This window comes from Achroia grisella, unplaced genomic scaffold (assembly GCF_030625045.1).
Source record: "Achroia grisella isolate CSIRO2021 unplaced genomic scaffold, CSIRO_AGI_Agris_v1 utg1241, whole genome shotgun sequence".
NCBI classification, from domain to species: domain Eukaryota; kingdom Metazoa; phylum Arthropoda; class Insecta; order Lepidoptera; family Pyralidae; genus Achroia; species Achroia grisella.
Window position 1 is genome coordinate 229,530 of NW_026712604.1, and position 13,756 is coordinate 243,285.

General features: G+C 30.2%; 2 protein-coding genes across 5 annotated transcripts in view; both read right to left on the reverse strand.

Moving 5' to 3' along the window:
* Positions 1-13,756, reverse strand: part of LOC131854668 (uncharacterized) — a 474,411-nt gene that overhangs the window by 224,565 nt on the left and 236,090 nt on the right. The window lies entirely within an intron of this gene.
* Positions 10,964-12,727, reverse strand: LOC131854669 (sodium-independent sulfate anion transporter-like). Its single transcript, XM_059205804.1, has one exon. It carries the CDS (start codon positions 12,725-12,727, stop codon positions 10,964-10,966), a length of 1,764 nt encoding a protein of 587 aa, XP_059061787.1.

The following is a 13,756-nucleotide window of genomic DNA, read 5'->3' on the forward strand; positions in this document are numbered from 1 at the left end:
AGTATGGGCCAGCTGTTACTTAAATATGTACATCATTTACTGGCGGGCCATCCCGGTTTCTAACGGGTTATTTATTTATTTATTCTTTAATTCACAACACAACTTTTACATAAAGCTTAATGCCGTGTGGTATTCTCTAACAATTAAGCTTTAGGTATACAGAAAGCGTTTTGGGGCATTTTTGGAGAAAATCGGCCACAACGTTACAAATAAAGATTATATAATATATATTAAATGCAAATATACATATTATATGTATATATAATAATTATATAATATACTTTTGATCAAATAAATACATAGTTAAATATAAAACTAATACTATGCAGTACAGTTATTATTGATTTTGATATCTTATATATATAATTATTATATAGTTAATAATTAATGTAGTTACTAATTAATAATAAATTAATTATTAATGTAGTAGTCTAAAGAATTTTTGAATTTGAACCAGTAGTTTATGTTCGTAACAAAAACACAAATCATTTCTTTTTATAATATTTGTGTATATTGGTTTATAAACTGGAAAATAAAATTGACATAGAATATCGTTTCAGAACCTCATCATTATTGAAAAATTAAAAACGTAAAAGTATTTCAGGGGAATGTATTTGGGTCTTTATTAATTTTATTATAGAAAATTTGTACAATTTTTTTTTTGTGGATAAGTAGCATTCCATGGCAAGAATATTTTAAATCTTTTTTTTAATTTATTGTAAGTAATTATAATTTTCTACTGCTCTGTTCAAAATATCCTCTTTGAAAATCTTAAAAAAAAACATAAATTCATGCGACATTTCCGCAATTATATAAAATTCTTTTTGTTTTCATTTGAATGTAACAAAAATAATTTAATATAATTGCGGATGAATGTTAGAATGTCAGGACAGAAGCAATTAGCGTTTTGCAGAACTTCTGCCTACAGGTATAAGAATAAAGCGCGAGTATGGAATAGTTTACAATCTCGATCGATCTTTTAATATAAAATTGTAATTAAGTCTAGACTGAAGCAGAGACAAGAATGTGGGGGTCCGCACAACGCACACTGATAGCTCTATACAAATCGAGGAACACCCCATTATATGAGGCAGACGGGCAACGCCCGGGCTTTCAGTGTATTCTGTACACTGTACATACAAGCCTCCGTAATGGATGCGTTTTTCATGTGAAATATTGATCATAAGAACTGTAATGTTCAGACTGGCCAGGGCATCGTAAAATTTTATAGATTTTTTTAAAGGTTATGGTTTTCACTGCATTTTAATTTTTATGTAACACAGGAAAACAGGCTTAAGGTTACGGATTTGATTGCATTTCTATTTTGAAGTAACACAGGTAAACGGGTTCTTACCGAGCAGATTTTAATGGTTTTTTTTTATCTACAGATTTTACTTCAGTTTAATATATGTAGAATAAAGAAATATTAAAATATACGTATGCATTTATATACCTACATATATATGAATCCTATTATGCAAATAGGATTCATATATATGTAGGTATATAAATGCATACATATATTTTAATATTCCATAAGCGATATAAATATTGATAAGCGTTTTGGGGCATTTATGGTGAAAATGGGTCACAAAGTTACAAATAAAGATTTTGCAAATATATATATATATATATATTATATAAAACACAGGTTGACAGTTTGGCATTAACTGAGACAACGTCTTTCAGTTTAATTAGTCTATAGTTAAATTAATTATTTGGTATAATAAACTTAACTATAAATTCCAAATTCATAAATAATAAAACTTGTCTAAAAACGGAAGATTTTTTTTTTAATTACTATTCATATAAAAATGATCATTGAAAACACTCTAATATATAAGTGATAAATATTATATAATTCATTTTTTACTGAATACTTCTATTATACAATGCATTTTCGGTATCGTCTTAAACTTAATTTACTGTTGGAAAATATACGAAAAAAATATATTTCGATTCAAATCTGTGGGATATAATTTATATTATAATATTAAATCACATAAACTAATAATGTCTATTTTCTTAAAATGCTGCATCCTCTTTAGAGGTTTAGAACTTTAGTTAAGAGTCAGGATAGATCCGTGTTCTCTATGATACATAAGCAATTGCAATTTAAAAATGTCTGCAATCCTGAAATTTCTCACACATGCAATAAACAGTTAATGGTCACAAAAGTGTATGCACGTACAGTGAATCTTACCTGTAGTATGTCTGTTTATCTCGCGCGCGTGGAAATCACCGTCCGCATGATTTGTTACGGAGAACCCTCTCAATGTTCTCCGGATACCGTACCATTTGCACCGAAGTCACGTACAGCAAAAGTTGACAACTACCGAAGTCTAACTGTTAAGGTACTATACCTTTACCCTTATACCAAAGACATTCAGTTGTAACCGACTCGTTAGATTGGAATCTGAACTATAAATTATTGTATGGACAAATTTTATGATGTTTACTAATATTACAATTTACGTGGTACTGATTACCTTATAGAAATTGAAATAGTAATATTATTTATTTAAATATACTTAATATAAACACTTTTGAATAGTTACCAATTATGTACTTGACGGACTCGGTGGTCTAGCAGTTTAGCACACAGTATTACTTCCAATGGTTGCGGATTCAATTCCTCGCACGGCACAAACATTTGTATTCATGAGTATGATTGTTTGTATCAGTCTGGGGATTTTCTACAGATGATATAATGTATTTACGAAAAATAAAATATCTCCGCATTTGTATCGATTATCTGATACCCATAACACAAGCTAAAGCTAGTTAAAGCTAGCTTAACTTGGGTCTATATGACACTATGTGAATTGTCCTGAGATTAGTATTATCATTAATTTTTTTTTATTTTAGTATAAGCAAAAAACTCATTCGAAATGTAGATTCTTCACAAAAAAAATGAACAAGAAACTAGCGTATTGTTCAGCATGTAAATGTGATTCTAAGATTGATTCTTTAGGGCACGAGACAACTGTTTTTCTGTTATTCTTTTTCTAATCTTTTCTATTTCCCTTCTGTATATATTGAAACTTCCTATTACCATAATAGTATCTATTAATACCTTTTAAATCAGTATAATTCTACTACGATGAAATTCCGACTTACACAACTCTTAGTATAGCTAGTTTTATGAAGCACATTTTCTAAGGTCTGTTACATGAACATTGTATTAAGATATTGAATCATATAATATATCAGATACAGAATAAAAATTATTAAAATAAAGCAAAAAACTTTGTATATCTTATTAATATTATAAACGCGGAATTTTGTGAGTATGGATTGTTGTTTGTTACTCACAATTTGACGCGGGTGAAACCGCGGGCACAGCCAGTATTAAATAATTCTGGTTTAGAACATAGTAGGGGAATACCAAGAAACAAGAATCTTAAGGTAGTACTTCTAGTGGTACAATGTTTACGAGCCAGACAATTTATATCGTTTTAAAATTACTGTTTAACGCTAAGGTAAAAAATAAATATATCATTTCTAAATACTCTGTATGATATCTAACATAATATGTAATAATTTTATTAATATTTGTAACATTAAGATTAGTAGCTATCCAAAATTATCTGAATAATGTATTTATCTCTTTAACGAAATACCCAATTGTTGTAAGGTCATTTTCACTACCGCTATAAATAACGTAATTCATTAATAAATTTCTTTTAATATAATCATTGTTAGATTAGCATTCGTATAATAAAAGACTCGTTCAATGATTTATATACACTAACAAATATCATGAATTTATAGACACTTTACTTAGTAATTGAATGTTTCATTTCTAAAACCGATAAAATAAAACAAATACAATTTTAGTTGTGATGTTTACAAAATTAAACGACATCAAAATCAGTGCAGTCATTTCTGACATTAGTTCATTTTCATTAAAGATATAGATAGATATTTATTTATTACATAAAGTACATAGTAAAGATTACCATCATCACCTACACGGCATCGCTCATTTATATTCAAAACGATTTTTAACAAAACCGTCGTTCCTCGAAGACGCTCCCCGTAAAGGCTATAAAAACATCATAAAATTTCCATCACTATCCGTGCACACAGCACGAGCAGTTGCCTCCTTGTCAAAGGTTAAAAATGTCGACATAAATTGTACAAGCGAAAGGGAAAAAATGGAAAATAGTGTGTAAACAAAAGCGTTATTAATGTACCAGTTTGATGTAAAACATTTTTCAGCGTAACACCCCTTTACGTATCTGTGGTAGATGAAATGTTAAGAGTAAATGTACGTAATATATACGATAAATAACATTGAAGCATTTCTTATTATGTTTCATTATATTTTCTATAAGAAACCATAGTCAGTCTAGTTTTAAAACATATCAGAAAATCGCGACAGAAAATATCGAATACTTTTATATGTTGAGCTATTACGTATTAGAACCAAACTACTATATTTTTAAATATTGTTTATTGACGATTTTTCTGAGATAAAACATATGTTATTTCTATTATCTATAAAATTAGTCAGCTACTTATATAAAACAGTTTCTCCCCTTTTTGCGTTTTATTCTTCATTTTTTAGACCAATAGATATATAGTAACTAATTCAGCCCCCCCCCCCTCCCCCTATAAATATATTGATACAAATCAACAGTGAAAGCCACAGGCGGTCTTATCTTTTATGATTAGACATAAGTATTTAATGTTATCTCTGAATACAGTACTGAAGTACTGCATTAACGTAACATTAATGCAGTACAGTAAAGTTACATTACACCTATAACCAAATGTGTTTAAAAAACCAAACAAGAAATCTCCCTTTTTTATATTCATAGCAATAACAAGGAAATTTGGTGGTGGCAATGAAAAAGCAATTCGGCTCCTTCCCGATCAAATAAAACTGAAAGTAAACTCTTGTAGGCTTTCATGGCGGAAGTCCCGCTTTATGGACCTCATAGGTCATTAAACAGCGTTTAAGATACACCACTTATTACCCTGTGAATATTTTATGAATAAACATTATACACATATTCTTTATTGCACTCTTAGATACAGTAATCATAATAATTTAACAGAATGTTTACAAACTTGGACTTGCGGGTTACTCTACAGTTAACGATTACCATCCGTATGTTTGCTAGTATAAATACATAAAAAAATTATTCTTATTACATGTAATATGTAAACTCTAATTAAAAAGTTAATAATAGTAATTTTATTACTATTTAAAAACGTTATTATTTACACTCTATTAAATGAGATATTAGAAAAAGTGACGGCACGGAATGTTCGATAAGAAAAATGTATATAAATTTTTATTTTTAAATGTATATTTAATTATGTAAAAATTATACGACTATTTGCGATCGCAAACAAATAGTAATAAAATTTATAAATTTATACACCAGATTCAATAAATAAGTACAGTTATTAAAAAATGCTTAAATATAATTTCATTTGAATATTTTTCTTCACAATTAGGATAAAAAATTTAAACATTAATTTGTAAAATAAATTATATCATGCTTGGCAAGTAAACTGCATTTTTAACGTTTTTTTTTTAATTTAGACAGTGCCATATGTCACAATGATAATTCAGGTAAGTTTCTTTTATAATATTGTTAACAATGAAAAAAGAATCTCTTTAATAATTGTTGCATCAAAAGATATTTTGAAATAAGAAGAAATAATTACCTAGCATCATGAAAGGAAATGTTCCACTTTTTTCTTGTTAATCTTTCTCTCATGTGAAATATGAACAGGGCCGAACTTTTATCCCTTTGTAATGGAGGTCACAAAAGAGAGGGCAACTTTGTCGACAAAGCGTGGCGCATCAAAGTTGAGTCGTCTATCACTCAGAGTCGAATCAACTTGTACCAGAAACATTTAAGTTTCTCTTATAACTAAATAGAGTTTACGATGTTACTAATACAAATTCGTTTAGGAGAGAATTACTGACCCGTTGAATTATTTACGTATAATCCTATATCTTGTTATTTCTTTTTTCCTAGACATTTCACCCACATACAAACACACATACAAACGAAGATATTTTTAAAAGTAGTTAATAATACATAGTTTATTCTTTACAATACAGATTATTAGCATTATATTTTTTTTATTATTAGTATAATTTATAACATTATAAATATAGAAAAATACCGATACAAACAAAAAAACACAAATATTATACGAGAGAATCGAACCTCGTCACTAGGAATGGTAGGCAGTTCTAAGATCGGACTTCTTCAATAATTCTCATGCTAATGAAGATTCATCTTGTATGCACAATAAATATAATTGCAAGTTTCAGAGGACTTACTTTAAATAAGTCAAATAAATTAAAAAAATAATATGACGTGATTTGAAATGCAGAAATAATTGCAGCAAGCATAAATTAAATTATTGGATTTAAAAATAATATATGCACCGTTTCCTCTCTTGCTCTATATCTCTATACATACTTACACTTACAACATATACAGTACAAAATATGATGAGTTGTTTACTATTTGTATAAATGATTACTCCATTTTGTTAGGCCAAGGATAGGCTTGCAAGTCAAAAAAGAAATTAATCATCCAGCAAACCGTATTATCCGAAATGGATGTAGATTATCATGTACGTATTGAATATTTATTATCTACTCGCAAATACGCGGAATGATTCGAATATTTTGTTAGCATACCCTTGAATGGTATTCATGATATACAGAAATAGAATATAATAATTAACTGGAAAAGCGTAAATAAAATTATATTATTTTCTTGTATTTAACTGTGTGTCCCACTGTGAACAGGTTGCCCAAAGGTCGTAATTTGACCATAAATAATTAAAATTATAAGTTTGAATCTCATTAAAGTTCTATCATGAAAAACTATACTTCTATGTGTGTGTGTCAAATATATAGTAGCGTGTGTAATGTTTGTTTATTGATTTGATGTATTTTTATGGAAAATTAAAATTAATTATAGCATTTTGCACTCCTTCTCTACCAGCCATGCTAGCACACCTACGTGAATGTATACCCACTAACTCGCGTTTATAATAGTAGTAAATGTGCGCAATTATATATTTCTCTGTCCGCACAAGTTTTCGTAAGAAGAGGTATAAAGTTTTTACTTCATGTATTATATCATATATTATGATATTGATTATCATTGTGAATGGATAGAGAGCTATGAAAGAAGATGGTTTGTTGCCAAAAAAATGAGTTAAACTATATATAAATTCACAAAAATGCAGTTATTAAAGTTCGCAGCAATGATAACAATGAGATAGACAGAATTTGAAACAAAAAGAGCCAAAGCGAGAACTATTTGTAAACTAACAGCTACGTACATAATTCAACCGGCCCACATTCAGTCAGAAACAGTACAAAATGAGTGACGTGAAAGGTTGCTATTGGCAACTTACGCCTCATTTGCTAGGTATTTCATTACCTCTGTCTGGAACAGAGTTCACTTGACAAGGGCCCAGCGACCCTTAATACGACCACCTTGTCAACAACAAAATTACACAAACATAAACTCTATTACAGGAGGTGTAAGTACGAAAATAGCTGTTCTCACGATTCGGATGCATGTATTTGAAAGATACAAATATGATATACATTTTGCATGTGCAAATTTGGATCTTAAATATGTCGCAATAAGGATTCGAGAAAGCGACGTGTTGGGTTGAGTTGATATATCGCGAGGTAATGTTAATATTAATATATGCCTACTTGGGTTTGTTTTAGAAGTGACCCCAATTAAAGCGGCGTTTAACGTGAAGCATAGATTAATGGATAGAGAAATATGTCTATTGAGACGTGAAATTTTAATGACTCGTGAAAATTAATCTACATATTGATAAAGCCGTTTCCTCTATATATAACTGTACCGATATTCGTTGGTGTGTTCATTACTCAGAAATTAAATTTCAATTATTTTAAGAAGCTGTTAATATTCTCATATTTATGCGACATTCGACTTTATTTTGCTTACCCGATATGGTTCTTTTCACAATTAAAACTTATAATTTTTACAAGCATTAATGAATATATATTATTGTAGGGAAAGAGGTCACTCTGAACACATTCCTTTGTTTTTCAATGCGATACAAAAGTGTATTAAGGAAGACAATTATATATACCTGTATATATGTATAATTAGTCTATGCATAATTACACATATTGTCTAGTTCTTAAGCTATGCCTTGTGTAATTTAAATATTGATAGTAACCGACACTTATATATAAAAATTATTAATATAACCATATAGTAGAGAATACATACATCAAAAGAGACAGACAAAATTCAGTATAACTTTCAATATCATAAAAGCTTCAATATTTTACAGAAATGGTAGGTGTATTTCCTCACAACGAATCAGTAACGCCAAAGTTAATCATCTGTAAACTATTCTCTATTCAGAAGCTTGAAAATTCACACAAAAACGATCCAGGGTAGTATCTTCACTCCCACTAGAGCGGCTAATGTAACATGATCTCTGAAAAGTCAGTTCAATATTCGGATTTTTTTTAAATATGCATGTAGAACGTAGGTCAAGCTTGGTTGGATGGGAGGGACAACAACTGTGTGCACTGAACCATTATTTCCACATGATTTAATATGTCATAGCCATAGCTGCGTATAAGATAAGGTTAAAAATGGATTAAAGCAAAAATCAGGTTGTGTCAACACGCGAATATGAAAGCAATATTTCGTGACCCAATCGCATGACGCTGTAAAACAAAATGGCTTATTTACTTTTGGTTGGTCGTAAATTTTAGAACTTAACTGTTTCACTGCACTCCCGAATATCCTATACTTTTGAATGCTGATATAATAATTGTAATACTATTGTAATACAATAACAAAATAAATAGCTCACAGCGTAGGCATTTAGGAAGATTTTTAAAACAATTACAAATTCGTATTATTCCTATTAAATTATTCGACGTAATGCGACAATGCCTCTTACTACCCCATTTGAGATTAGAGTCGTGATGGTATCATCAATCAGTGTATACTTATTTCAATAAAACATCTATATTAACTTATACATAACTAGAGACGTATGCCGGCTTTGAATTTTCAAGACAAGTCTTTGAATTTCTAGGCTTGTTCTATACAACACGCATGTATTATATATATAAACCTTCCTCTTGAATAACTCTATCTATAGCAGAAAACTTCTTTAAAATCCGTTGCTTAATTTTTCTTCGGCGGCGACTTTCTTTTATGTAAAGACTACGTACTGCTACAGGTTTTTAAAGTAAACTATGAATTTTTGTCAAAAAAATTTGAGTAAGTATGTAACTAAAAGAGTTATAAGAACATTTTACAATTATAAATAATACATAAGTACAACACAATCGTTGTACTATAAACATATAGATATATAAAAGAGATTCAATTGCAGTATCTCACAAAGGTATATTTCATACGACATAAATATGGAAAGCAGTTAGGTAGTAATATTTGCGAAGATGAATTTTCGAATGGAGACGGCGCAGAGGACTCTCTCAGTTGCAGAACCGGAACTAATGCAGACATTTTATCATGAAGCATGCCTTATTATGTGGAAACAATTTTCCTGTTTGCGATCTCGTATCAGGTACGAGAGGAAATTGAGTATGAAGCACGTGTAGACGGAAATAGTTTTAAAGCGTGGAACTCATATATTTCATGTCTAGGTGACGACCAACAATTACTTATATCTTCCACATACATGGATTTTCAACTAAATTAAAAATGAAGAAGCTTCTCACTTTAATTATACTTTTTATTTCGTATACAGTACATCTTTATCGGTTTCGAAAAGATGTTCATGATTCATCTTTTATTTCGGTTTTATTTTAATACTGTCAAAATCTTTTATTTTGTTATATAAAGATTCAATTACATCAGGTCTACTAACAGGTTTTTCTTCTGTATGTAAATTTAAATTGTTTCGAGTATCTATAATATTTTCATCCTTACTAATATTATATAATATGTGTACGAGGACTTCGAGGTTCAAGTAATCAATATGAAAGTTAATATAGTATTTAGGCAAAAAATGCTTTAAGCTATTTTTTATTCTTATAAAATCTAATTAAAGTGTAAAATTTAGACATTTAAATTTGTTAAGATTTTCTAACCAAAATAATAATACAAATATAAATAAAATTAGAAATATATTTAATTATAACAAACTTTCAAGACATTCTCCTGAAACTTATAATTTTTATTATACAATAATAAACTCGGAACTAAACTTGCTAGAACATTAAATAATAAATAATACAATAGAATTATAAACGTATTCTTTCTTATAAAGCTTATTAGCAATTTACAAACTATTAATAAGAATAATAAATAGAATGTAGGATAAGGTATCTATTATTTAATTTCATGCTTACAAACACAACTTAGTATACCTCTATATAACACAACGTTTACTCTAAACGTCTCTCTTCCCATAACACTTATTAGGATAAAATCATAAATCTGCCAGTTTCAGAAGTGCTGACTCACGTTAATAAATTTCAGGAATCTGTTTGACACCCCTCTTTGACGCGATCAACTGAGCAATAGAATAGAAATATTTGAGGGGTCCCAATCCGGCAGCCTTACGCGACTCCTTTGTCCCTTGGATCGATTATAGAGTGCTTGTATCAGCTTATAATATATTTGAATCATCCAAAAATGCTGTATTTTGGAATACAGTCAATATTATATCATGTTTTCAATAACAATGAATACAAATTACATAAATAGTATTCAAATCCAGCTCTTATATCTATACTAATATTATTTGTTTGGATGTATTAAATTTCACTTCGAAACTAATGGACCGATTTAAAAAAAAGTCAATTTTAAAAGTGGATTTAAATTGCAATAATTCTTATTTCTAAAAGTTAGCCCTTATTATTATGTTGATTTATAACTAAAAAAATAATAAGTATGTACAATTTCTTATTATTTGCAATGTTAATTAACATTCATACTTCTTTACGAAATGATATAGCAAAATCTAGAACATTTGGAGCACTTATAAATTTATCAGAGATATTTTTATTAACAACAAGACACATATTTTTCACCTCACTATTAAAATTTAAAAGCCAAATAGGACGCAACCGCCGCACATAATCTTCAATTACTGACAGTAAATTCGCAGCTACAGTAGTGTCCATACTTTTTAAATTGGTTCCATCGATAACTGTTACATAATTAGCATCTAATTTCATAGAAACCTTCAGAAGTAATCTTCTAAGATGCTCAGCGGCACAATATGGTACAGCATCTGGTAGGGTAATAACAGTTATCTCTCCTGCATCACTTTTTAACGTGTTCACTTGTATTGTTGGGCGTGACTGGTAAAATAATAATATTAAAGCTTCGAGTACAATACCAGCAACTATACCGTATTCTAAACCCGTACACAAGCAAACAATTATGGTAATTGTCAATAGAAAGAACTCTCTTTTGCTGACTTTCCAAAGTTGAAGAATTATTTCATACTCGATCATTGAGAACATGGCTACTATTATCAAACCAGCCAACGATGCGTTCGGTATATAATAAAAAGTGGACGTCAAGAATGTAAGTGACACAATTATAAGAAGACATTTAGTGACACCACCAGCTTGCGTTTGAACTCCAGATGCATAATTTAAAGCTGTTCGGGTAAACGAACCTGTTATTGGCATACTTCCTGCGAACGATCCCACAATATTACATAGACCAAGAGCAATCATTTCTTGTGTAGCATCAACTTTACCTCCTTCAGCAAAAGCTTTAGATATAGCCACTGATTCCAAAATTACTACCAAAGGCAAAACTATTGATTGTGGACCCAATACTTCCAGCATATCCGAAAATAAATAAGTTTCATTGCCAACAACTGTATTAAAAGGTGGTGGTTGAATTTTCGGCAAACCTTTATCAATATTTCCAACCAAAGCTAAAGGCTCATCATCTAAAGTTACTTTTATAATGTAAGCGACAATCATTCCAATAACAACAACCACAGCATTTCGAGCAAGTGAAATAAACCATCTTATTTGTTTCAATAAGTCATCAGTACGCTTGCAACCTAAACCAAGTTTCTGCAATAGTATGAGCATGATGATTGTAATCGTAGCAAGTATGGGATCCCAGAGCCTTGCAGTTTTAATGTTTATAGCAAAATAATATACAGATTCTGCAAAATAATTTCCCGATGGACCAGCAAGAGCAAAGAAAGACTTCAGTTGTGACGCAGCAATTTGAAGCGCTGCAGCTATAGTAAAACCTTTTATAACTGGTAATGATATAAAATCCACTAGAAAACCGAGATTGAAAACACCCATCAGTAATATAAGTACACCAGACAGGAATGCCGCTAATATTGCAAAATCCGGCGAGTAACCTAGTACGTACTTTGCAACCATAGTTGAAACTATTGCTGTTGGTCCAACGGTTACATATTTACAGCTTCCGAATACTATGTAGACGAATCCAGATGTTAGTGATGCATAAAGACCATATTCCGGCGAGAGTCCAGCGACGACAGCGTATGCTATACCTTGAGGTATCGCTGTGAGTCCAACGGTTATTCCAGCTATTATATCTTGAATAAGAAACGAAAGGTTGTATCTCGGTAGCCATTCGGTAATTGGGAGTAGTTTTTTTATGCTTTTCACTTTACAGACACTAGCAGCATGTTTTTTAAGTCTTTTTCGATATAAAATACCATTATTATTTTCAGAATAAACTGCCATTATTCTCACACTTGATACACTCAATTCAACAGCAAAAGCAGACTAACTTTATGGTACTCAATATTATCAGTTCTTATCAATTTGTCAATCTTATTAGTATGCAAGTTATGATCGCGGTATCATTTACATCTCTCATTGATATTATTTTGAAAAAATCAAATACACAATTCTGTATTTATACCTTTATGCGTCATGTGATATCTTCGCTGACGTTGCATCGACTTTAGTGATTCTTTTGAAGGAGGTTTTACTTCTATACTGCGACTATAATGATAATTGCATGGTATAAGTAAATCCAGTAATAAAACTCAGGAAAACGAACTCTAAGTGCGTTGCAGTGGTTGGTTGCAGTTGCGTTGCAATGTACACAAATCCTCGTAACGGTGAGATCCCTCTGTAAATCCTGTGAAGACACCAGGAGGCTTCTGCTCTTCAGGGAGGAGCTTGGCTGGCTACTTTAGTAGTCTTGGCTCTACATACACAACGGCCTAAATGAGAGGGATTTTGATGCATTAGAATAACATATAGGCTATATTTATAAATTGAAATTAAATGCAGGTTAAACCGCGGGTACAGCTAGTTAAGAATAAAACAGTAATTGGATTTTATACCATTTCCCTTCATCCATACTAATTATTATATATATATCATAATCTAGGTACCTATAGTCTACTCAGTGATACTGTTATCTCAAATTCAAATCGCAAACAAGGAAAAACCAATCTTAGAGGATGTCTCACATGTCACAAATGTAACCAAAGTTTAAAGTTTACAATGTATAATATACTAGTTACAGATGAATTATAATCATGATATTAAATTTTAAAGTTAAAATTAACAATAACATAAAGTTATATTTTTAAAAAATTGTATTATATTCATAGCAATCAACAAGTAGGTACTCGTACAAAAAATCATAATCTCATAAAGACATCTTATACCTCTAGAGTGGCAACGCATAAGTGGTATGACGACTGTATGTATGAATATATAGGCTTCATGTATGTATGAGTATATAGGCGAAGACAA